General features: G+C 41.0%; 1 protein-coding gene across 1 annotated transcript in view; it reads left to right on the top strand.

The window, feature by feature from the left end:
• Positions 1 to 27,202, top strand: part of PAK5 (p21 (RAC1) activated kinase 5) — a 102,975-nt gene that overhangs the window by 40,606 nt on the left and 35,167 nt on the right. The window contains exon 2 of the mRNA XM_004276465.2: positions 11,427 to 12,212. Within this exon, the coding sequence (XP_004276513.1) occupies positions 11,427 to 12,212 (786 nt within the window). The remainder of the gene's footprint in view (positions 1 to 11,426; positions 12,213 to 27,202) is intronic.

The following is a 27,202-nucleotide window of genomic DNA, read 5'->3' as shown; positions in this document are numbered from 1 at the left end:
TTTAAATACTGGAACTGGTATTGAAGGGAATTTTTTAAACCTATTTTGTTCCCCAAAAGGATTGGCACTTATGTACAATGAAATCCCCCATAAGAAATGTTTGTCAAATTATAAATACAAGATTGAGGACTGAAAAATATAAACCATGGAAGAGAAAAAAGAATAATAAAAGACACAAATGTGAAAACCTCACACATGAACATAATCAATAGTGTATAAATTTGATTTTTTTCCCAAGCCTCCTGGGAGTCGAGTTAAAAGAGTTGCAAAATTGTTTTTTTGCAACAGAGACAGGAAATGAGAGAAACAGTCTTTCCTACAGGAAAGCCAAGCTTGCTAACTCCAATTTGTAAATAAGTGTTTCATGAGGTCTTTCAGTGAGGACACAATGACATTATGAACCATGTCTTGGAGAAAGTTCCTAAGGCAAAAGCAGGACTGGATTTCATCTGTTTCTTGTAGTGTCTTTTTGTTAAATCTGTTGTCATCACATGAAACACAATTGATGGAATATGGCTTTGGAAAAAGGAAAGAAAATATTGTTTGAGTCTCTTCTGGGGTTCATGTGTGGGTGTTGTGTGTATCCCAGCTTAATCTAAGATATAACTTAGGGAAGGGGAGTTGTAAAATCACCCCCTCTTTAAATTTGGCCAGGAAGCTGCCATCTGCCTAAAGGGAGAGTAGTGGGTTTTCTCTCTGTGCTGGTGCAAGGGCTCTTGCTGTTCTGTTAGTATCCCTGAGTGCGTGAACAAGATTATCCAGTAAACTCTTTTTGGACTCCTTCATTCCAGCCATAAACTTGCCCTCTGGGATGTTTGAACAGTCATAATAGGATAAACGTGCTCCAGCATTAAGTCACAGAACATGTTCTAGGAACATAATACCCCAGAGCTTCCCTTTGTGCTATGAATCAATCATTTTCCCTTTTCTGCTTTGGATGGCTGTTTCTTTTTTGTGGTACGTGGGCCTCTCACTGTTGTGGCCTCTCCCGCTGCGGAGCACAGGCTCTGGACGCGCAGGCTCGGTGGCCATGGCTCATGGGCCCAGCCGCTCTGCGGCATGTGGGATCTTCCCGGACCGGGGCACGAACCTGTATCCCCTGCATTGGTAGGCAGACTCTCAACCACTGCGCCACCAGGGAAGCCCTGAATATTTACATATATATATTAGTGTGACCACAACCCAGATCAAAATATAGAAACTTTTCATCACCCAGAAAGTTACCTTGTTCCCTTGGGCTTCTTGCCAATGAACATCCTTCCCCTGGAGGTAATGATTATTCTGACTTTGATCACCAAAAAGTAATGGGTTAATAACTATTAATAACAATATTATTATTTAATAAATAATTAATTATTCCTAATAACTAGGAATACTTTGTATATTTCTGAAATATTTGGAAAACGTGGAGCCCAGCTTTCTCCACTTTTTCCCCACAGGGGCATATTTTTTGTTTGGCATCTAAGACCAGTCCATTTCTGAAATATTAAGTACATTATTTTAATACTAACTTTATACTTTAAATGTCATTTAACCACCTAGCAGTTTTATTTACAGATTAACAAGTTTCTTAACATTTATTATGTCTTGAAGGAATCATTTTTATGTTTGTTAAGATTGCTTAAAATGTCGGGTTAAAAAAATAACAAAATTTTGGACACTCAAAGGTAAAATTCTGTTGACCAAATTTAAAATAAACATACCTTGTGCTTCCTTATATAGCCTATCAGAGAAAGCAAAAAATGTTGACATTTAGCATTGCATATTAGCAATATTTCAAGACTCAGTTGGTTTGTCTTTACAGGGGGAGAGTGGTAATCAATGCCTATACTACACATTTTGTTAGTTTTTAAATTTTTAAATGTCAGAATCTTGAGCAAATGCGATGTAACAAGATACTTCTTTTGTTACAGTGACAGAATTTTGAAGTTGCTGCAAGGGCTAATTATTCCAAAGAGCAATCAACTTGTTTTTCCCCAGTTCCCATAATTCTGAGTTTTAAACATCCTTTCTTAGGAAAGTTTTGTTTCTGGAAATATTTTATTTTTGCTGCCATGGTGTTTGCTTACATTCCCTTCATTGTATCACAAAGTGATACAGCTTGTCCTGCTGCTTTTGCTGTCTTTTCTACCCCTTCAGAGGGTAGAGTTGCCTGTGCTGACAGAGGTGCTGTGATTTCCATATATATTGAGAAGCAGTATTTGTAATAGTTAAGAGTGGGCCTTCCTTTCAAACCCTGCACCTACCAGCTGAGTGACATCGGGCAAGTGACTTGGCCTCTCTGAGTCTTATTTCCTTCCCTTGTACAAAGGGGTAATAAAGCCCCTATCTCAGAGTCTTGTTGTAAGGATTAAATATGGGAAAAACACTTCTAATTGTCTTGGCACACAGTGACTGTTTAAGTCAATGTTAGTGACTGGAAGCTCTTTTAAACAAGTGCATGGAATGATGGCAGGCATTTCAATCATCTCACAAATTATTTAAAGCTCACATCCTATATGGGGGAGTGGAGTGCTCAACTCTTGCATATGCCCATCTCATCTGCGATGCCTAAGGTTGAGCTCAACACCCAGCAAAACTCAGCCAACTTGCTTCTCTACTGTCGCTTGAAAATTCCTTCGAGAACAGGGTGTGGTTTCTTATTCTAGTGGATTGACTTGGCCCACAAACTGAATTGCTTCAGGAGTGGGGAGACCTGTGCTTCCTGTCCCTTCTGCCACAGAACCACAGATTGTCCATAAGCTGAGAGTGGTCCTTTGGTGCCAAGTGACCACATCCCTCTGAAACCACACACCCAACTTACTGGGAGTCTTTCTTCTTTTTTGTTGTGGCACATGAATCAAATACTAGAACAGTTTTCCCCCAAAGTGTTCCCGTCCAACTAGTGATACTGTAGATTTTATGCAAACATTTTATGTAAAGGGCTTGTTAGTAAATATTTTACATTTTGAGGGCCATGTGGTCTCTGTTGCAACTACTTAACTCTGCCAGTTGTGGTGCAAAAGCAGCCACATACTGTAGCTACACAGATGGATGTGGCTGTGTGCCAGTAAGATGTTGTTTACAAAGACAGGCTAGATTTAGCCCGTGGGTCATTGTGTGCCAACCCCCGTTCTACCTCAATGCTGTCCAATCAAAATATAATGCAAAACACATATTTAATTTTACATTTCCCAGTCACCACATTTGAAAATTTCTTGATATATTTAAACATCTCAATCTTTCAGGACTTTCAAAATATGGAATAAAAAAAAATATCTTAGAGTAGAAAGGGATAGATGCCTTACCTCACAAGTACCCTAAATTTGTTGAAGCAACCTGATATCTAATGACTTCCTTAAGAAATCTTAAATGATAATAGGAAACTCTGCATAAATATTAAAAGGCCCATTTTGCCTGTTTTTTTAGAGTCCATATAAATGGAACCAAAATTATAACCATAAGGCTATGTCAATTTCAAATAATTTTGCCATAAAAAAAACCTAAAACCCACTCAAAGATAAGCTTTGACCACACCCCTGTTTGGACTCCATGCCAACTCATCCTTTGTGGGCAAAAGCAGACGATGGGGGCTTCATGAGTAGCACCATTTAAGAGAAACCAGTTTTCCCAGACTCATCTCTAGTGAGTTTCCACTCATATAAATGCCCCTTTCTGTAGCCACATCAAGGGTTAGCATTCCCTACCCACAGGCACGCAGGCCTTTCCCCCTTCTGCAGTCTGGTCCACCTGCCCTAGCATAAATGGGCCCAGCTCCCAGCTTTTGTGCCTCCTTTCTTCTGCATCTCCCTACTCTGGCCAGTGTGGAGGAAAGGGGCACATCGATGAATTGGGGCTGGCTGGTCTAGGATGGCCTCAGCAGGGATGGCTCATCTCTGATCCTCCAGACGGCCAGTCCAAGCTGGTTCACCTGGGAAAGGCAGGGAACAGAGAGAGCAGGGCTTCCTGCAGCCCAGACTAAGAATTAGTATCATGTCACTTCTGCCACCCTCTTTTGTCTCAGCAAGCCATATGGCCATCCCAAATTCAAGGGTGGGGACGTAGACTTCACCACCTCCCAATGTGAAGAACTACAATGTCACATCGCATCGGGAGGGGATTAGTGGTGCCCATTTTGCAAGCAATCTATCACAGGGACAAATATCAAACTATAGGATTGACCCTTGCATGATACACTCTAATGAAGATGCCTTCTTTCGCTATCCGTGTGAGTTTGTATCTCATCCTGAAATACTGAAAAATGAAACACTTCTTCATGTGTGGTCAGCTCTTCTTGGTACCCAAGCATCAAGCTAAGATAAGTAGTTCCAGTCACAGCTCTCAGTGCTCCATCTTGGGCTCCAGGTGCTGCAGTTCATTATCAGTGCATGTCTGGTTCATAACTTAGAGGTGGCATCCCTGGAGCTGCTGTGGGTGACCTTGGCTCCATGGCCATTGATGGAGGATTAGCCTGGACACATTTTTTTTTTTCTGAAGTATAGTTGATTTGCAGTGTTGTGTTAATGTCTGCTGTACAGCAAAGTGATTCAGTTATACATAAATATACATTCTTTTTTATATTCTTTTCCATTATGGTTTATCACAGGACGTTGAATATAGTTCCCTGTGCCATGCAGTAGGACCTTGTTGTTTATCTATTCTATATATAATAAGTTGCATCTGTTAACCCCAAACTCCCAATACATCCTTCCCTCCACCTCCCCACTCCGTCCGCCTGGCACCCCCAAGTCTATTCTCTATGTAGCCTGGACACACTTGATAGAGAAACCAGTGAAATTCTGTCTCTCCGTACTCTCTTTTATTCCAGGAATGCTTTATAATTCCAGACTCACTATAGTCATCAGTATGATTCGTGAGTTAAGGTAATTCCTTCCAGCTGCTATAACGTATTAACCCATGCACCTCAGTAAATAAGCTCAACAAAATAGGAGTTTATTTCTTACTCAGTATCCAATGTGGATGTTCCTGTCCAGAGCACGGCATTGCACATGGTCATCGAGCAATGCAGATTCCATCACATGGCTCCAGCATCTCCTAGCAATTTCTGAGAGTATCCTGCTAGATCTTCTCCATCCAGCTGGTGGACAAGTGAATAAAGAGAAGAAAAGACATTTCTTTGTAACTGGCCTGGAAGGACACACTTCACAACCTACTCATGGTCCTTGGGTGAGAGTTGGTCTGATGGTCCATTTAGATGAAAAGGGTGCTGGGAAATATGGTCCCTGGCTGGGAACAGCTTGACAGCAATAAGGTTGCCCTATGGAAAGGGAGCGCACATCTTTGGTGCATATCTACCACGTTAACTGAGAATACCGATATTCACACCCATTGGTTTGTGAGCAGGGGACCCTGCCTTACTTCATTTTAAATTTTTTATTGTGAAATATATGTCTAAAACAGGTGTACTGGATACTTCTTGTGTCCCATTGCACATCTTTTAGGTCACCCTTTTTTCCTTCAGCCGTTGCTGAGGCAGCCTGCTGTCACCTCGGTCGCACCACTCTGCTTTTGGACCTGGTGATTTTTTTTACTGCCACCTGGTGGCATGCATGGGGTGGTCCTCTCAGCCATTCTGACAGAGGAGATGGGAAGATGAATATTTGCATCTTCATTCCCTTGAATCTTCAGTTCTGAGACTGAGAATTGACCCCTAATTGTCCACAGACAACCAGCTTGATAATGTGCCCCCGAATTTCCTTCCCCCCTTCCCTGTTTCCCGCTGTTCCTTGACCTCACTTTCCAAAATAAACTATTCACATGCAAGCCATTGTCTCAGCTCTGCTTTTGAGGAAGCCAGGCTAAGATACGAATATAGCACATGGAGAGCGGGATATTGTCTCATTCATCTCAGAGTGCTCCCTGCACCTAGAAACGATTTTTGGTTTAATTAAATGGATAAATTACTGAGCAGAGATACCTCCATAAACTTCATTGCTACCTAGACACCGGAAGCAAAAAACGGCAAGCAGGTAACAGTTAAATTCCCAATTATGGTACTCATAGTCTCAGATTGACTTTAAATACAAACATAAAGCCCTTCTGACTATTAACTCTGGGCAAACTGACTTCAGTTGACTACAGCCCAGCTGCCCCACATTGCAAGCAGCAAGAACCAGGGCTATAAACTACACATTTGCTTATCCAAGTTAACAATAAATAGTCACCTTCAGGGGTTATCCTTGTATGGAACTGATGAGTAAATGTGTCAGATTCATTGTGCTTTCAAAGGCAGAGAAAATGGCCAACAATAGAACATTTTCCAATTACCTTAATGAGGAAATCTTGATCTCCACAAAATTCACAGAACCTTCCTTAGATGCATTCTGCTTTTTTTAATAATTTGTGCAGAACATAATAATATTTTTAGCAAAGGAATTGGCTTATTTGGATTCCACACGTGATTAAGATTATTGCATAATTTATTTTAAAGGGTTTTCATGGTTAGAAACCCTCACCACCCCCTCTGCTCTGAGATACCCTGCCCATAATTCTCATGTTTTGCAGGAATATGTGATTCTCAACTACTCACTCAATTAGCCCCACCCCCTGTGGTTACCAAAGGAGCAATTATACTCCAATAAAGATGTTAAAAAAATTTTTTTAAGAGATTTAAAAAAATGAAAAAAAAAAGACAACAACAACAAAAAAGTGTATGTAGAAAACTGAAAGAAAATAGAAGGTCTGAGTTCTTTTGATGTTAAAAAAGCAACATTTCTTCCCATATAAATCCAAGTGTATCAGGTCTTTTTGTTGTGATTATGTACTCAGGTGTTTCTAGCCACATTCCTTAATAAAAACAGGGAATTGGTTCTCTGCAAAGAGGGTAAGAATTTAGATGGAGTGCTTAAAAGTCGATTATTTTCTGAGAGGTCCTGGCTTATTCTTGAGACAGGGGACTCTTTGGCTTATTGACCTCCAGAGAAGTGTTTACCAGAAAGACAAAATGAAACACATTCTTGAGGAGGATAGAAGACATTGTTTTGGAAAAGAAATGCAAGGTTTTATTAGGGCAAAGCTGTTAATTACACACTTTATTATTGTCAAGGTTAATACAGTTTGTGAGAGCAGAGGCACTTTTTCATCTCTTCCCGGGAACAAGGGGAGACAGCTGTTCTTAGGCACATATCCATTATAGCTTATCACCGGCCAGCAGCCTGAGGAAGGAGCACCATGAAATATGGCCTCTGTCACCAGGAGCCAGGGCCAGTGCTGAGCTGGTTGAGGCACAGAGCAGAGACAATGAGAACCACAGCACTAAACTCAAGTAGATTGGGTTGCATTGATTTTTAATGCCCGGCTGTTCTTCTGTGTGAAATTTACTGGTACTCTTGCAATTATTGTATTATTGATCTCTACAAAACTGCACAATCTTGCTTTAATAAACATCACATCCTGACAGTAATAAATAGCGGTTCTTACCTTTTGAAGCCTGATTAAACCGTGTTTTAGAATTCTGTATGTTTGGATTTCATTATCATCACTTTGCCTCTTAGGATTCCTTAAAGTGAAACCTGTGTCACGGAAACACATATTGCCTCGCTTCGAGTTTAACTGTTTTTTCTGATTACATAAGGTTATTATACCCTTCTTTTTAAAAAATTTTTGGAGGGTGGGTCAACAATTTATTTTTAAGGTTGACATTTTGTAAGCCCCTTCTGTTAACACTGATTTAATAGTTTTCATTGAAAGAGAGAAAAGCTTCCTTTAAGAGGGATTCATGTACACCTTCAGTAAACATTTTCAAATGCATTTTTTTTGGAGCTCCTTTTTAGCATTTGAAAATGCTAAAAGACTGTGCTTTCGGTTCTTGGAGTTTTGTTTGTTTGTTTTCACTATAGATAAAATTTTCTTCTTTTCAAATGTCTGCAACCATACCTTAATTTCCGTGGTACTCAGCTTTTATTCATCAATAACTCCAAGGCTTGGAGCTTCATGGTAAGATCACGATGCTATAGAAGATGTTCCAAAATGGTGAGATCTGTTAAAGTCTTCACCACACTTCAGAATGTGTGGCTCTGTTCACGTGATATCCTGGAAAAGGCAAAACTGTAAGGATGAAAAACAGGGTTTGGGGAGGGGCAGTGTCTGACTAGGGGAAGGTCAGGAGATTTGAGGAGAGAGGGTAGAACTAGTCTGTATGGCACTGCCAGTGGTGAATACATGATGCTTTGCATTTGTCAATTCCCATTGAACTTTCCAGCACCAAAAGTGAACTAATATATGCAATTAAAAAAGAATGTCAACCAGGAGATCAGAGCATCCCAAGATGGAATGCAGAGTGTGACAAAAGAATCTATTATTACACGTGTATGACATAACCTCCTTGAAGGGGGTGTGAGGAAAAAAGACACCAACCTAAGTAACTTTTAAAAACAGTGATTTGAATGGAAACTGTAAGACTAAAGTAAAAAAAAAAAAAAAAACCCTGCACATAAACACTATACTCTAGTTGGCAAAGTTGTTTCCCATAGTGGTGTGGGTTCATAATTCTGAAACTGCTATGCATATCTATGGGGATTGAATAGGTAAATGAACAGCAGATGATGGAATCCAGGTTTTTCGCTGTTGGGAGAGTGGGGATTACAGACAAGTAAGGGAGAAAGCTAGAATGAACCATGTGGTACTAGATTAGATTCAGAGATATCCGTCTGAATTCAGGTTTAGTTTAATATAGATAGAGCTGGATTTATAGAATTATAGATGTGTGTGTACATGGGTGACTTTACATATGCATATTTCATAGCTCTGTTTACTGAGAGAGGCTTGGAAACAATGACACCCCAGTAGCAATGTGCATACCCAGCACCCAGATATTGGTTTCTAATATCATTCTCCAGTAAATGGAACCAAGGCTCCTTGGAGAAATGGCCGATTTTAGGGCAAGGACAGTGAAAATACAAGATGAGCCTGGAGCACCTTATAGTGCCAGAAAGTAAGCAAATGCTCAAAAAATAAAAGAGTGGAGTCTTGTCATAGGGACACAGCAACCAATCTGAAAGAACTCTTAATAACCAAAGCTGGAACAATTTGAGCAAAAAAACAACATAGTACAGGCAAACCTGTACAGGCAAACCTGATACATTGAGAGTTCAGCTTCAGATCACTGCAGTAAAGCAAATACCCCAATAAATTGAGACACACACACATTTGTTGGTTTCCCAGTACATATAAAATTATGTTTATGCTATACTGTAGTCTGTTAAGTGTACAGTAGCATTATGTCTAAAAAAATGTACATACCTTAATTTTAAAACACTTTATTGCTGAAAAATGCTAGCCGTCATCTGAGGCTTCAGCGAGTTGTAAACTTTTTTACTGGTGGAGGGTTTGAAATATTTTGAGAATTACCAGGAATTACACAAAGGCAAGAAATGAGCAAATGCTGTTAAAAAACGGTGCCAATAGATTTTCTTGAGGCAGGGTTGTCACAGACCTTCAATTTGTTAAAAAAAAAAAAAAAAAGCAAAAGACAAAAGATTATCTTTAAAGAGCAATAAAGTGCAGCACAATAAAATGAAGTATGCCTGTATTGAATTATAACCCAGAGTATAAAACAAGTAAATATCCATGATTCCATCCCTACTGATTCAAATAAATGATTGAATAAATAAATAGGGAGACTTGCCTAGTCTCCTGTGGAGAAGAATTCCAAGTACTTTATGTAGATATACCCTCTCAGAAAGGTAGATATTGACTTGACACCCCTTGAGTATGGGCTGCACTTAGTGACTTGCTTCCAAAGAGTGAAATGTGGAAAGCGGGAGGGAAGGGAGGGGAATGTAACTTTACAGTGTGGAAACCAGGCAACCATTACCTTGGCCAGGTGATCAAGGGCAACATCATCAGTGATGAGCCATGTGTACCCTGGATATGATGTAATGAAATTGGTATATTACTCTGTGATCTTCCTCCTCACAAACCAATAACCCCAATTTAACCATAAGAAAAACTTCAGACACACCCAATTGAGGGACATTCTGCAGAATGCCTGACCGGTAAAATTGTCAAGGTCATCAAAAACAAGGAAAGTCTGAGAAACTGTCTCAGGTCTAAGGAGACATGACAAATAAAGGTAATGAGGTATCCTGGATGGGACCCTGGAACACTAGGAAAAAAACTAATGAAATCTACATAAACTGTGGAGTTTAGTTAATAGTAATGCAAGATGTTAACAATCAGGGAACTAGGTGAGGGATATATGAAAACTCTCTTTGCAGATTCTCTGTTAATCTGAAAGTACTCCATACTTAAACGTTTATTTACAAGAAAAGGGTGGAGACCAAAGGCTTTAGTCCAGGACTGATTGGGGGGGAAGAAAGACCAAACCTGTCTTTCACTACGGATAGTTGGAGAAGCACTGATCTGTAAAAACATATGCTCTAGGACAACTTTGACTTTTTCTTCCAGTTTGAAATCTATTGTTCTAACTGAGATAGCTTTGAACTCCTTGCTACTTTGTCAAAGGTGTTTTTCTCTTGAAATCCCAAAGTCTGCAATCACACTTTGTTCTTTTATCCACCCACCCCCGTCATATTTTATTGCAAACCTTGTTATTGTCAAGGTGCAGCTGACTGGTTTTGTAAGTAGTTTCTGATTTCTTTCTGTTATTCATTCCAGTGTTATTCATTCCAGTGTTATTTAGGCTCATTAAAGGGAACATTTGGGCTTGGCAATTTGTCACTAAGATTCGGGTACAATCACATCATTACCAAGCTATCCAAAATTCAGCAGTGATGATACTGATGATACGCAGACATGTGGCCAAGAAAGCATTACATTTATATACTTAATAAGAACATCACATTTGATCACAAATTAAGTCATGCAAGTAATCTTCATGCGGTTCCCTATTTACAGCTCAGAAAGTTTCTTCCTCTTCTATAAAATCTGATAACTTCAATTACTATGTGTCTTCCATAAAAAGGTATAAAAATGTGCACCTCTTTCTGAGTATGTTACTATTCGAGTACCAAGGTTTTTGATTTTGCAAATAATCTGGAAGACGAATGTAAAATATAAATAAAAAATAAATACACCTTTTATAACAAAAGAGTCATAGACTTAAAATTATAGTCATCAGTTTATTGTTGGATAGCTAGGGTTTATTATTAAGTGGAGGAACAATGAACTGGCAAATAAGACAATGATGTCCTATATATAGTCTTCTAAATGGTTTTTTGATGTTTGATCTCTCTATTGAGATAGGTAAGGAAGAATTTGCAGTTTGAGATTATTGTTTATATTTGATTTATTTCACCAGTCAAATCAACCAACAGACTTTTTTTTCTTTTATCTTTTTTAATGAACTGTTCCTGGGGCCTATTTTCCTCTGTGGTTTAAATTGGATGGATTCGGGGTGGGATTCTTCCATCAATTTGAAAGCATTAAATGTTTTCTTTAAACAGTGTTCCCTTTCTTATTCCCAGACAATCGTTAGAGGAAACAAACCCTGCAAGGAAACCTCCATCAATGGCCTTCTGGAGGATTTTGACAACATCTCTGTGACCCGCTCCAACTCCCTAAGGAAGGAAAGCCCGCCCACCCCAGACCAGGGAGCCTCTAGCCATGGTCAAGGCCATCGGGAAGAAAATGGATTCCTCACCTTCTCACAGTATTCCAGCGAATCTGATACCACTGCTGACTATGCGACGGAAAAGTACAAAGAAAAGAGTCTCTATGGAGATGATTTGGACCCGTTTTATAAAGGCAGCCACTCGGCCAAGCAAAATGGGCACGTAATGAAAATGCAACATGGGGAAGCCTACTACTCTGAGATGAAGCCTTTGCAATCCAACAGAGCCAGGTTTCCTGTTGATTATCACACACACTTGGACTCACTGAGCAAACCCAGTGAGTACAGTGACCTCAAGTGGGGGTACCAGCGAGCCTCAAGCAGCTCCCCTCTGGATTATCCATTCCAATTCACGCCTTCTAGAACTGCAGGGACCAGTGGGTGCTCCAAGGAGAGCCTGGCGTACAGCGAAAGTGAGTGGGGACCCAGCCTGGATGACTATGACAGGAGGCCAAAGTCATCATACGTGAGTCAGACAAGCCCTCAGCCCACCATGCGGCAGAGGTCACGGTCAGGCTCCGGGCTCCAGGAACCCATGATGCCCTTCGGAGCAAGTGCATTTAAAACCCACCCTCAAGGACACTCCTACAGCTCCTACACCTACCCTCGCTTGTCCGAGCCCACAATGTGCATTCCAAAGGTAACGTCCACCACCTCCTTCCTTCTGGTGTGTGGGGTCTCCACAAAGGTGTGCTCCCATGACCTTCTTATACAGATTCTAGAGTGCTGATTTGTCTATAACTGAGAATCTCTATCAAAATTCTACCTGATTTCCACCCACGAGCCCCAAGGGCAGAGAATTTAGGGCAAGGCACATTTATTCATTAAAATCAAAGCATTTTAGGAGCTCCTACAAGGTTTCTGGTTAAAAGCCAAAAAAATTATGTATTTGAAAGATATTCTGATATACTAATGTTAAATGTTATGTGCTCACATGGCACTAAGTCCTGTGTTAAGGAGTATACAGTTGTAGATCATTAGGTAGAATAACAGTGGTTCATGCATTCCAGTAATGGTTATGTGGAACTGTGGACAGGGGGAAAAAGGTCAGGATAATGTGGTAAGTTTTTAATAAAGTTAATTGTGTTCAACTCAAGAGATGGTCCTGCATTTTGAGAGTATGTTCTTTCTACTAGTTTAGTATTCAAATGTCATTTTTTTTTCGTATGAAACTTTGGGATAATAGATGGAATCTGGTTGCTGGGCCTTCTTTGGTGTGCTTTTTATTGTTTTTTTGTCTTATTTTAATTCCTCTCTTGATAATTTTTCTTTCTAATGTTAGCTGCAGCAAATTTGCTTTGAAATGTGGCTGGTCCGTGATATCCCAGAGTTTGGGAACGGCTGTTGGAGGAGTTACTGACTTTGCAAAAATACCTTGGAAACTGTGCCAGGGGTTTATTTTCCCGGAGTAAATTAGAAATGTTTTTGCTGCCTCCCCTGTACAGCAAAGTGAAAATGGGACGTCTGGCAGTGGGCTCTAGATTTCAGAGGTCTCAGACCAGTTGAGGGAGACTTGACTTCTTGAAGCGTGATCGTGGACCTTTCACCAAATACTGTCCCTTCAACTGCTTGATGGGCTGCATAGCAAACCCTGGAAGGCAAGCCTGCCTGCATCATCTGTTTGATTGATTGCCAACACCCAGTATTTTTCCTTTGCTCATTATTTCTCATAAACCCAATCTAAGATGTTGAAGTCTTTTAGGGACATGCTGGGAGTGACTAAGCCATACTTAGTCATACTAAGCCATACTTTCGAAAAAGCAAAAAGTTATCACTTTAGTTCCCAATATATAAACTTAAAAATGAATCTTGAGGAAATAAAGACGTGAAATATGTACTGCCAGTTAAAATTTAAATATTGAGAATGTTTTCCATCTCACTGTGTTATTTATTTGAATCCCCATGATCAGGGTATCATGGCTGCCTTTTCTTCCTATGTTCTTGCCGGGGGAATGGTTGGAAATAAGTCTGTCTAACTAACCAAAAGACAAAGTTATAAGAAGCCATATGCATGTGTCATGATGCATGAGATCATTTATTCGATTTACTGTGCACATCACTCAACCAAAGGAACCTCTTAATAGTTCTAGAGTGAGCTAAGCAAATTAATACATTCTGTAGCTGAATCTAGTTATATTCTCTGGTTTTTGAATATCAGTGGTTACTTTAGGGATAAAGAATGTGATTTTTTTCAGCTTAACTGAGGTATAATTGACAAAATTATAAGATATTTAAAGTGTACAAGATGATGAACTGATATACATTGTGAAAGGATTTCCCTCGCTGAGTTAAGACATTCATCACCTCACATGTTTACCTTTTTTGTTTATGTGTGAGAACATTTAGGTTCTACTTGCTCAGCAGATTTCTACAATATAGTGTTATCAACTATAGTCACCATGTTATACATTCGATCCTCAGACCTTATAGCTGAAAGTTTGTAACCTTTAACCAACTTCTTCCTTTTCCCCATCTCCTAGACCCTGGCAACCACTTTTCTACTCTGTTTCTATGAGTTTGACTTCTTCCTTTGTTTTTTTAAGATTCCACATACAAATGATGCCATTTATAGTATTTGTCATTCTCTATCTAGCTTATTTCACTTAGCATGAAGCCCTTCAGCTTCTTCCATGTTATTGCAAATGACAGGATTTCATTCTCTTTTAAGGCTGAGTAATATTCCTTTGTGTATATATATATATATATTTTTCTTTGATTCACATTTTCTTATCCATTCATTCATTGATGGACACATAGGCTGTTTCCATACCATATCTATGCTAATAATGCTGCAATGGGCATGGGAGTACAGATATCTCTTTCAGATAATGATTTTGTTTCCTTTGGATATATACCCAGAATTGGGATTGCCAGATCATGTAGTAATTCTATTTTTAACTTCTTGAGAAACTTCCTTACTGTTTTCCATTGTGGCTGTACCAGTGTACATTCCCATCAACAGTGTACAAGGGTTCTCTTTTCTCCACATCTTTGCCAGAATTTGTTATCTCTTACCTATTTAATAATAGCTATCCTAACAGGTGTGAGGTGGTATCTCACTGTGGTTTTGGTTTGCATTTTCCTGATGATTAGTGATGTTGAGTACCTTTTTATCTACCTGTTGGCCATTTGTATGTTTTCTTCAGAAAAATGTCTATTCAGGTCCTTTGCTCGTTTTTAAATTAGATAATATGACATTTTTTTTACTACTGAATTCCTCACTATTATTTCCCAGTATACTTTGGATATTAACTCCTTGTCAAATATGTGATTTGCAAGTATTTTCTCCTGTTCTGTAAGTTGCCTTTTCATTTTGTTGGTGGTTTTCTTTGCTGAGCAGAAGTTTTTTTAGTTTAATTTAATCCTATTTGTTTATTTTTGCTTTTTTTACCTTTGCTTTTAATGCCAAGTCTAAAAAACAGACCATTGCCAAGAGCAATGTCAAACAGCTTACTCCTATGTTTTCTTCTAGGAACTTTATGGTTTCAGGTCTTATATTCAAGTCTTTAATCCATTTGAGTTGATTTTTGTGTATGGTTTAAGATAGGGGTCCAGTTTCATTCTTTTACACATGGCTATTCAGTTTTCCCAGAACTATTTATTGAAGAGACTATCCTTTCCCCATTGTATATTCTTGTCTCCTCTGTCAAAAATTAATTGACCATATATGTGTGGTTTATTTCTGGGCTCTCTATTCTGTTCCACTGATCTAAGTGTGTTTTTGTGCCAAAACTATACTGTTTTGATTACTATAACTTTGTAATATAGTTTGCAATCAGGAAATGAGATGCCTCCAGTTTTGTTCTTTTTTTCTCAGGATTGCTTTGGCTATTCAGGGTCAATATGATTTTGTGTGTATGGCATATTTGAATGCTTATTGTTGGGAGCTGTTTTACGTCATGGTCGTTGAGAAAATTGTGTCCAGAGGCTTTAACCTTTCAGTCATGGAGCTGTATTTGGCCCATTGACATGTTTGGTCACCCAATAGTCATTTTCAACATCCGAAAAATCAAGATATTTCACTTAGAATTCTCAGCTTTTGGGTCTCAGATTTCTCTTATGAAAAACGGGACAACCTGTTATCCCTGGGCCCACATTTTCACATAGCATTGGAAATAGAATTGGCTAGAGGTAAAAGCTGCCCCATTACAAGGGACAGGCTCTGCCCAGCCCACTTCATTAATTTTTCCCATTAGCCTAATCCCTAGAGGCATTTGAGATTTAATATAACCACCAGCATCCCTTGCCTACTCATTTCACAGAAGGGGAAAGTGAGGTCCAGAAAGTCATATGTCACACTTAAGGTTTCACAGTTGGTTGGTTGCAAAAGAAGAACAAGAATCTAGGTCTGCAGTTTCTCCCAGTTCAGTATTTTTCCCATTATATTGGCATATGTAGTTTTAGGGGTTCAACTGCATTTGCCAATAAAACCCATGAGAGGTCCCAGTGGCCACCAAAACTTTAGGTTAAGTGGAGGAATAGGAAGAGGATGGGAGGAATGAGGGAGGGAGGGGATAGATTGCTTAATTCTTCACTGATTCCCTCTTCTTGCAGACTTCCAACTATAAGGCAAAGCAGATCTGCTTTATATTTGGCTATTTGGCTACTATTGTGGCTCAGAAAATATATATATATATAACAGTTCCTACCAAGTGTTTTTCAGTCCTTATAATCAGAACTCCAAAGGAGTAAGCTGCTGCTCCATGTTTCATAGGAGACCCGTGAGAAATTCCTGAGCAGGTCTTGTGGGAGAGTAGGAGGTAGGAGGCCTGTTAGTAATTAAAACATTTACTTGATTAAAAATATAACATCTCTCTAAAAAGACTTAGGTGCCTGTGTCCTTAGAACTAGACTCTTAAAAATCTACCAATCACATTTGGATTTCCTGCTGAGAGAAGAAATAGCAATCATGACTCAAATAATTTGGCTTTGGCTCATGGAAAATTCTACAAACTGGTGGGTAATGTTCACATCTCCAATAATAAGAGAAAGCATGAAACTTGAGTAAGTTTCCAGATAGAGCAAAAATGAGGAGGTGTGTGTGTGTGTGTGTGTGTGTGTATGTGTATGTGTGTGTGTGTGTGACACCAGCTTTACATTTTGGCTTAAATTAAAAAAAATTTACAAATGTTAAGCCACAGTAAAAAACTCCTCCAATGTTATCTACCTACCTTTCCCATTAGTGTGACAGGAATAAAGGATGTTATGAAATCTGTAGATATTGGCATCCATCTCTACTTTTAAATGTTTTTTTGCTGGGGCTGAGCAGATGAAACCTTGGGGGCAAGATAAAGCCCAAACCATATCCATATAGCACCATTCAGATCACAGAACTACCAAAACGGATATGGAGAGAGACTGCTTCCACTCTTCTCTGCAGACAAGGCTGCCTTACAGGGAGGGAAACTGGCTGGAGACCCTGTTCCAGTGCATTTGCTTTTGCTCATGCCAATGCTTTCCAGGGATGAGGCGGCTGTTGGCTTGGGTGTCTGGTGCTGGCCCGGCACATCCATCCCTTGCTCTGGCTCCAGCTGCCAAGAAGCCCCCAGCGTCATCCCAGATCTGCCAGTTCACTAAACACTGGCTGGTTGCCAGACCCGTGTGTTGCCTTGTTGAGCCTCACAGTCCTGTAAATTCTTGCCCCCTTTGAACAGATGAGGACACCGGAGCTTTGAGAGGCTCAGGAAACAGCCCAGTCAGTCTGCTCAGAGCAGAGCTGGGACCCAGCTTTCTGGGCTCAACCCCTTCAGCCGGACATTGGCTACATCCCCAATGGCACAGGAATAGCTTCTGCGGTGCCACGCCTTAACCTGGCTCCTTACAAGCCCCTTCTAACACCTGCAGCAATAAAGTCCCCTTGGTTTGTGTCATCCTGTTCCATTCTAGAGCTGGATTTCTCAACCTTGACACTATTGACATTTTGGGCCTGGTAATTGTTGTGGGGCATCCCGTGCACTGTAGGATATTTAACAGCATCCCTGACCTCTACTCACCAAATGCCAGTAGCACCCCTCCCTCACTTGTAACAAACAGAATATCTCTAGACACCGCCCAATGTCATATGGGGCAGGGGGAGCAGAAGCAACTCCAGCTGAGAAGCACTGTTCTCTAGCTGTCATTTCCCAAATGCTTTCTGGCAGTCAAGGCTATAGGTTCTGCAGATAAACTCCCTGGGTTTGAGTCTTGATATTGCCACTTACAGTTGGGTGAATAAACTGCTTAACTGTGCCCTTACTTCTTTATGAAATGGGAATAAAGACTGCCCCTGCCTTATGATGTTGAGTGAGGTTAAATAAGTTGATAATTACAGTAGCCTAATTATTAATATGCATCCTCTGTATACATCAGTCTGTGTGTATAGTCTGTAGATGGATGACAGCTGTGATGTGACTCTGGAGGTTACTGTGTGCCAGGCACTGTGCTAGGCATTTTACAAGCATGACCCAATTTTGTCCTCGCAACAACTCTGGAAGAATTCAAGATCATCTCCCTTTTACAGTGAAGAAGCTGAGACTCAAAGAGACTATATCTTTCCGGACGTCCCGAGGATATGAAGACAAACAGCTGAGCCAGGATCCAAAATTAGGTCCGTCTCACTCTAAAGCCTACCTATTCCAGAACATTCCCATTTCCACCAAGAAAACCAAGGAGCAGAGAGATGGATATGAGGCCTTGGGGCCCAGATGCACACACCACAGGCAGCCCTCACCTTGCTGACAAAGAATGGGTACTGATTCACAGGTGGATTTGAGGTGCATGGGAATGCACTTTATTCTCTGTGCTTGGTAGGCTGGAATCCTCTAAGAAGCTCCTTAGCATCAGCAGACTGTGATTTGTGGGTAAAGCTGGGACCATGGGCTGCAAAGGAAGCATTAAGAGTAGCGATCCCCAAATCTCTCCTATGCACTCACTGTACCTTGAGTGATGGTCTTATTTGATTTTATAAAAAACAGACCAGATTTTCTCACCTTCTCACAGAAGGCATTGAAGAGCACAAGTTCTAGAATCAGATCCCCAAGATTCCAGCACTTTCTATCTGTGTGATCTTGTCTGTGCCTCAGTTCATTCATCTGTAAATAGGGTGTCTCAATACCTACTTCGAACTTGTCCTGAGGATAAAAAAAGGTTAATAAGTGTAAAGGAGTTAGCACATGGCAAGCCCTCAGTGTCAGCCCTTAGTCTCAGGAATATTTCTGGTTGGAAAACATGTCACCATATCTGCTCTCGCTGGTCACAGGAACATCCTGTCGGTATAATCTTTTACATATTTTCAAAATATGGGGACAGGTTCTATCTGACTCTGTCCTCACGGCCGCTCATAATTACTACTGTCGTCTCTTTAGAGATATGGGTCACGGAAGGCCAGAGTAGCCGTGTGACTTCCTCAAGGTCATGCAGAGCCTTAGTGACTGAACTGGCCTGAGGACCCCAATCCTGCCACCCCAGTGCTTTCTCTACTCTCCAGAATGGAAATGACATTCTCAGACTTCTTATGGAAGACAGCTGCTAAGAGAGAACAGAAATTTAGCAGCATTAAGGGAAGAGCCATCATCTCTATAGATGCATAGTTGTGATGGTTCCTGCCAACCAATCCCTCTACCTTACCCTCTTCATCTCCACTGCACAGAGCAGCAAAGTGACCAAAGCTGGGCCCAGGTCATCCCAAATTGCCAGCATATTAAGGGGTTCTGAGTGAAGAGAGAGGATGCAAGAAAAACAGTGGCATGGTTCCCTAGACTTTCCTTCTGGGGTCACCAGTGCAATGATTTTTTCACTGCTCAGCTTCACTTTGTTTTCCCTAGAAGGAAAAAGCAATTGAACCAGTGTGCTCAGCCTTCCTGAATCAATAGTTTAATGTCTCACCATTCTTTGTGGTACTTGTCACACCCAGATTCAACCAAGGCTCCAGGAACAAAACTGTAGCTCCTAATCTACTAAGGATCCCAGAAGAACACTTTTCAGAGACACTTCAGGGCCTGATGGGCAGTGAAATGATGAGGCTGTTGAAATCTGATGGGCTGCGTCCAAAATCTGAGAGGGGGGTAGGGGGAGAGAGAAAAGTGCTTAATATAACAATGGATAGTATCGCCTATAGATTTTTCTTCCTTTACACATGGGCTCCCGCAAGATGTTCATTAAGGCTCATAAAACATCAAAGAGGTGATTCAGAGCAACATCTCTAACATCTGTCCCTTCTCATGGAGACTTGAGGCATCATTTGCCTATGAATGAACTCCTCTTCCCATGAACCTTCTTGTGGTTCAAAGTAAATTGTATTTTGGTCATTATAAGTGGGTTTTCCCATTACCAAATTAAAAACAAAATGAATCTAACCTGGCATTGTCTGTCCCAGTGCTCTTAGAGGCCCTGACACATTTGAACCATATTCTACAGCAGTGAACTAATCCCTAAAGGTGCAGCCCCCTTCCCCCCACCATGTCCCTGCAGGCGGTGACAGATCACGGGTCAGAGTAATCTGCTCTTTTTTTTTTTTTATTGTGATAAAATATACATAAATCATATTTATTTTAACCATTTATAAATGTGCAGTTCAGTGGCATTAAATACAGTCACATTGTTGTGTAACCATCATCACTGTCGATAACCAAAACTTTTTCATCATCCTCAACAAAAACTCTGTAACCATCAAACAGTAACAACCCCATTTTCCCTCCCACCAGCCCTTAGTAACCTCTATTCTGTTTTGTGTCTCTATGAATTTGCCTATTCTAGGTACCTCGTGTGAGTGGAATCTACAATATTTATGCTTCTATGTCTGGCTTATTTCACTAAACCTAGTGTTTTCAAGGTTCATCCATGTTATAGCATGTAACAAAATGCCATTCCTTTTTTGGCTTAATGAATCCCACTGTGTGTATATACCATATTTTGTTATTCAGCAGTTGATTGACACTTGGGTTGTTTCCACCTTGTAGGTATTGTGAATCATGCTGCTGTGATCATTGGTGTACAAATATTTGCTCAAATCCCTGCTTTCAGTTCTTTTAGATATGCAGTGTAGGTAGTAGCAGAGTTGTTGGATCATACGGTAGCTCTACGTTTAACATTTGAGAAACTGCCAAACCGTTTTCTATAGTGCCATCTTGTTTTTAAACAATTATCACAAATTTTAAACATATACAAAAGTATACAAAATACTGTAAGTGTTCCTTGTATACCCATGAACTCATCCAGCTTTAATATTTACCAACTGATGGCTGTCATGTTTTATCTATACCCCCACCTGTTTCACTCCATTCCATATTACCTTTTTTTTTTTAACATCTTTATTGGAGTATAATTGCTTTACAATGGTGTGTTGGTTTCTGCTTTATAACAAAGGGAATCAGTTATACATATACATATGTTCCCATATCTCTTCCCTCTTGCGTTTCCCTCCCTCCCCCCCTCCCTGTCCCACCTCTCTAGGTGGTCACAAAGCAGCATGGACATATATATACTACCAAACATAAAATAGATAGCTAGTGGGAAGCAGCTGCATAGCACAGGGAGATCAGCTCGGTGCAGAGTAATCTGCTCTTGAATAGAGGATGCATCCTTAGTTTGGAGTAGCAATGGTGGGGGGTTAATTGGATATACTGATTCGGAGGTGGAGGAAGAGCCCGAAATACCCTGTCCCCTTGAGCCTGCTGATGGGAGATTGATTCATTTCTTCAAATAACTAGGGTTTGCCTCTTTGTAGGAGTCATGAGCCACTTGTCAGAGCTCTCCGTGTGCGTTTGCCATCCGTTATGTAAGGCAGGGAAGTACACGACTCTTCAAACTTCATGTCATAAGGTGTAAATTCCTACATGCCTAAATAGGAATCCAGCCTCACGGTGTGGGAGATTTTCCTGCAAAAATGCTAAATATGGTGAATGGCTTTCTGCTACATGCAGTTTGGAAACCCAGCAAGTGTCTGATCATCCAGAACTGAACCTCCTTCCCAAGTTCCTTGCACCAGCACCTTAAGGAGACACCTTGATCCCTGAGGTTCTACTGGGCCCTGCTCTTGACTGCTGCTGCCTGCTGTGATATGTGTGCCTCTTTCACCGAAATTGAGTGCCAGCTCAAAGTGTGTGCTGTGTCTCTTTGTCATCCGGCCAATATAATAGGCTCTGAAACAGGGCCACTCCATTTTGTAAATGAACATAAGTAATTCGGAGGAAAATGAGCATGGTTTTGCCTCAAGCAGGGACAGTAGCTATTGTTTATTAAGATGCCATTGGAGGTGGAACAACTCCCTCCCATCCTGTAATCGGAGCTCTTGTGTCAGCAGTCACTTCAGCGAAAGAAGTGGAGGCTGGAAAGTCATGGATGGAGACACAGGAGCCCATCCGCCACAGGCCAGGCAGGTGGGGACTGGCCGCCATCAGTGGCGTCCCTGCTGTGGGATTGCAGAGCATAACAGGAGGGATGCAGGTCACAGGGTTTAATGAATCCCCTTCCCCTGATTATCAATCTCTAAAATGTCCCTACAGAGAAAGCTAGGTACTGATTCTCTCCCGAATCCTTACAAGCAGACGTTTTTCTTTCCCCAAGCCAAGCCTGGTCCTGTTACCTTTCCCTCTGGGTCAAGTAAGGACAATTTAAGATGTCCTTTTCTTGCTCAGAGCCTTATGATTCACTTTTATCCTGCCTTTGATTTGTGGAGAACAAGCAGCCTGCAGTCTGGCTTTTCTTCATTTGGGGGATGAGCAGTGTCTGCTTCATTGTGTTTTGAAAGGTGTATTGGAGCATCACACTCAGGCACTTGAACCAGCTGCCTTCCCATCCCCTATAACTACAAGGAGTGGATAGAGAGACACCATCCTCCATGGAAACTTCTGCAGTCCCCATTCTGTGGACGCAGACTTACCACACGCCTGCCCGTGCACACACACACATCCAGCACAATCCAGCCGCAGCCTCCCTGTCACCAGCATGGAAGGCCACAGTGACAAATAGATGCTGCCGCAGGGTTTTTTTCCTTCTTTTCTTTCTCTCTCCCTCCCCCCACCAAGCCTTTTTTTCTAGCCTTGGCATAAAATGGTCAAATGATGTTCTACTGCAGAATTCAATTTCACAGTTCAGTTAGGTCCTTGATTACACTGCCAAATTCAGATTAATGTGCATTTAACTAACATGGATCAGGGGAATTCTGGCTGACAGCCAGCTTTAATCAGAGTAATTGATAGCTGTGTGGAGTTTTATGCCCTGTCCACCCCAGCACACCACTGATGAAATTGGTTGATTAAATGAATTCATTGCTATAATTATTTATAATTTTGATACATCACAAGCCTGTGACTGGTCCTATCCTTGGAGATGTGCTCATTGTGGAAGGGGAATCTGGCTGAGTTGTTAACTGAGGATTATTTATTCCCATATAATACTGCTTTTTTTTTTTTTTTTTTGGTCCTTCTTATTTTTTTATTGGGTTTGAATAGAGACATGAAAAAGCCCGTTTCTTTAAGATTTAATTTATATTGAATTCTAAAAGGCATTGGGAAACTAAAAAATGAATATATGTTATTAACCATTTTAGAGGAAGGAAACTAAAACTGTTTCTATGTCTTTTCAGTATTTTTAAAGATTCCTGTAGCGAGAATTCCTCCTGAGAATGTATCTGATTTCCAATGACAATTAGTGGTACTGTGACATCAACTAAGCAGTTTGGCAGTCTGGTGATATCAGCCTGGGTAATAATTTACAAATAAATCTGTTCTACTCTTATTACATCTTGCCATATGGAGATCACCCTTAAAAGTATGCAGGCCATGGTCTCACTTGTATGAAACTATTGATACTTTTCCACAAAATCACAGGACTGTTCTCTTTAGAGGAGTGGGGGAAGGCTTTCTGGTGTCTCTTTATTGTTTTCTCTCCTGCCTTGTGGCTTTCCACCCCTGCTCCCTATGCCCTTACAATAAGGTCTTAGAAGGTAAACTATATGCATAGATCTTTTGGAAATGGTTTGGGGCACGGATGGCGGGAGGCACATTGGACTCGCTTACTAAATATCTATACCTTTCCCTGGTCCAATTTCACCACATTGTGGTTTCACTAGATTATAAAATCCTACATCCCTCTTGAGATGCTACAGTCCTGCCCACGTGGACTCCAAATGCACTCCTTTTGTTCTAGAATATATTTGTAAATCAGGTTGTAGAAAAGGTAGCCCAGTTCAAGCTTCACTCTTCTGCAAGTCTCTCTTACAGACACAAACATGTATATAGGTACAAAACAGTATGTATGGACAAATTCATCATTTTTGTTTCACCCATTTATAATTATAAGATATCATGGGAAAGATGATTTAGAGTAGAACAATTAAATAATTATAACAGTTTAAGAGCCATGGAAAAGGGCCAGGAGTCCCTGTTATAGAAGAAAGCTTGGGCTTTCTTTCTTGAACAAACACACAGAAGAAAGTTTGGACATTGCAGCTGAACACAAAATTCTGCTCTGGCCAAAGTAAAAATGAAAGCAGTGAATTATGTATATATGAGCAACTCATTTTGCTGTGATGATTATTCCTTTTTTTTGTATATTTTGAGCTGATTTCTATAAGCCAAGCCAACCCCCCCCCCACACACACACTTAATTTTTCTTTTCACCCCCCTCCCCCAGGCATTATCATCCATCATTTTCTGGCCCAGTTCTTGCATTTGGCCTCAGGCTGCTCAGACATCTGGGCCCCCAGTGAAACACCCTAATCAGGCTTTAGCTCCGTAGCAGTCACTCTACACTGTGCCCACCTCTGTCCTGACCCTGTCTACCTTTTCATCATTGAAAGATAGCTCTGAGAAGGTATCATGTACCCATGTTCTAAAGTGACACTGTCTGGATTTGAACCCCAGCTCGACTTCTTAGGAGCTTCGAGACCTTTGCATGACTACTTAAACCCGCGGTGCCTCAGTTTCCTTTTCTGTAAAATGGAACAATTACAGGACTTTATCTCACTGTGTAACTTGGGATTTAAATGTAGCCATGTACATGAAATGCTTGGAACAGTCCCTGGCACATGGGAAGCACTCAGCAAATGTCAGGTATCATTATTAACATCAGTGTGAGTTACTCCTGTGAGACAAGCTTCTAACAGAGCAGTTGGTTAATGGAAGGGGCCCCGACTTTGCTCCCAGTAAAACACCCCTACTTTTTATCAGAGAGAATGTCCACCCTTGATTATGTAGGCCAGGGTGGTGACAACTAGTGGAAGAAATGCCAAGGCAGGCAAGAAAGCAGACCTGTGGTGCCAGTGTGTCCAGCAGCTGGGATATGGATACCCTCCCACTGGAGGTGAAGGCCTGACCGGAGCCGAAGAATCGGGTTGTGTAATCTTCTTGGAGGTTTGGGGCAGTTGGCCTTGGATTGCTTGGGAACAGTTTCACCTCCCAGAGCCTCAGCTTTATCAATACAGTGGGATTAACTGCCTTCTGCTTGACTCTTAGAGTGAAAAATCATGAGGCCAGCCACCAACGTGTGGGCCAGCGATAGTCACCATCATGGAACCCTTGGGTCATCAAAACCCAACTGAGAGCCATGGTTCTGCAAGATGGTGGCCAGAACAAAGTCACCTATGAATTTCTCCTTCCCAAAGCCTGCTGTTTGTCCACCATCATCTCTTTGAGGGGATGGAGTCTGGAAGGAGGACCATGCATTCTCTCACTGGAGCCAAAAGTCCATTGTCCTTTGACTGGTATCCCTTGAGTCTGGTTCCAAAAACTGTCTCCTGTGATAGTGTTTGCTCCTCACCCATTGCTTTTTTAAGAGTCTGCACCTCTTCCCAGCAGCCATGAAAGACAATGGCACCGTTTTATCTCCAAAACCTAGTTTCAAAGACGTTTAGCTAGCACTGAACATCTCTGCATTCTGTCTGACTGGAAATTGTCCCATTTGTGCAGACAAGCATCCTTTGCTTTCTTTTTCTTTTTTTTTTTAATTAATTATATTTTAATTTAATTTTTATTTTATTTTATATTGGAGTATGGTTGATTTACAAGACAAAGGAGGCAAAAGAATAGACAATGGAGAAAAGACAGTCTCTTCAATAAGTGGTGCTGGGAAAACTGGACAGCTACATGTAAAAGAGTGAAATTAGAACATTCTCTAACACCATACACAAAAATAAAATCCAAATGGATTAAAGACTTAAATGTAAGGCCGGGTACAAGCATCCTTTTCTTTTTTTATTTTTTTTTGCGGTACGCAGACATCTCACTGTTGTGGCCTCTCCCGTTGCGGAGCACAGGCTCTGGACGCGCAGGCTCAGCGGCCATGGCTCACAGGCCCAGCCCCTCCATGGCATGTGGGATCTTCCCAGACCAGAGCACGAACCCGCGTCCCCTGCATCGGCAGGCGGACTCTCAACCACTGCGCCAGCAGGGAAGCCCCAGCATCCTTTTCTTGATGCATCATGCCAGCCGTGAAGAGTAGACTCTGATAAGGAAGAGCAGTGTCCGGATGTGATTCCTACAGGAAACAGCCTTTTATTTCTGACATTTCTTCAGAGACCAGTTATACATGCTTGTGGGGAATGAATTCAGTTTCACTTAAACTACAGGAGGAGATCCTCCCAGGAGGACACCAGGAGATGATGGCATGTGGCGGCTCCCAGGACACACTTTCAAAAGTAAAAGTCACAGACCCCGCTTGCCCTCACACACTGGCCTTGTGACTAGACTGGGCTTGGCTAATCTGGCTTAATTTAAAGGAAGAATTGAATTATTTAATTTACACTGACATTCGTCTCCCCACCAGCCCAGCACATACACATGCCAGTTTTCCTTGTGTATGGCACAAATCCAGGGCCTTAGACAAAAATCAGCTGGATGTCAAATATAGCATTTTAATTATAATACAGTGCTGAATATATTATAATTAGGGACACTTTGATTGTTTTAGAAGGTTAATGTATGGGAGTATATATGCTACCAATACATTGTACATATTCAGTAAATGCTCACTAGTCTTATTACCACTGTAGTTACTATTTATTATTTTCTTTTATATGCCTGCTACCGTGCTAAGCACTTTATATAATAATAACACTACCCAGAATGAATTAGCAGACTGTATGGAACAGTCACTGTTCAAACCCTTTGATTTGTATTCAATTCTTTAGAGTTCACAGTGACCTAAGGAGATAGGTGTTATTATCATTTGGGAGATAGGTATTATTAACATTTGGTAGGTATTATTTTTATTGCTCTCATTTTACCAGTGAGAAAACTGAAGCACAGGAGTTGAAATAACTTGCCCAATGTCGTACAACTTGTAAATGGCAGAAGAAGTTTTTGAGTCCAAAGTCTTTTCTTAAACACCAGGCTGCTCTAGGATTCCCCCAGGTAAACCTCATAAAAACCCCACGAGGGAGGTGTGATGACCCTCATTTTACAGATGACGAAACTGAGGTTGAGAGAGGCTAAATGATTTTACTCAAGTCATTAGAATCAATATTCAGCCCTCAATGTGTCCTTCAAATATGTTCTCTCTGCTCTGCAATCAGGCCAGGGCCCTGGCTTAGCAGGACCCGGGGCCCTGCTGGCTGATGCTAGACTGTCTGAGTGCAGCAGTGCAGGAGGCCAGCAGTGTGATCTGGGAGCCAATGGACAGTGCATAACTGAGAATGGTACCATGGCAATTTTC

The sequence above is a fragment of the Orcinus orca genome, chromosome 16 (assembly GCF_937001465.1).
Source record: "Orcinus orca chromosome 16, mOrcOrc1.1, whole genome shotgun sequence".
Classification (NCBI taxonomy): Eukaryota; Metazoa; Chordata; class Mammalia; order Artiodactyla; family Delphinidae; genus Orcinus; species Orcinus orca.
The sequence above is the reverse complement of the archived record's forward strand: the minus strand, read 5'-3'. Positions and strand labels throughout refer to the sequence as shown.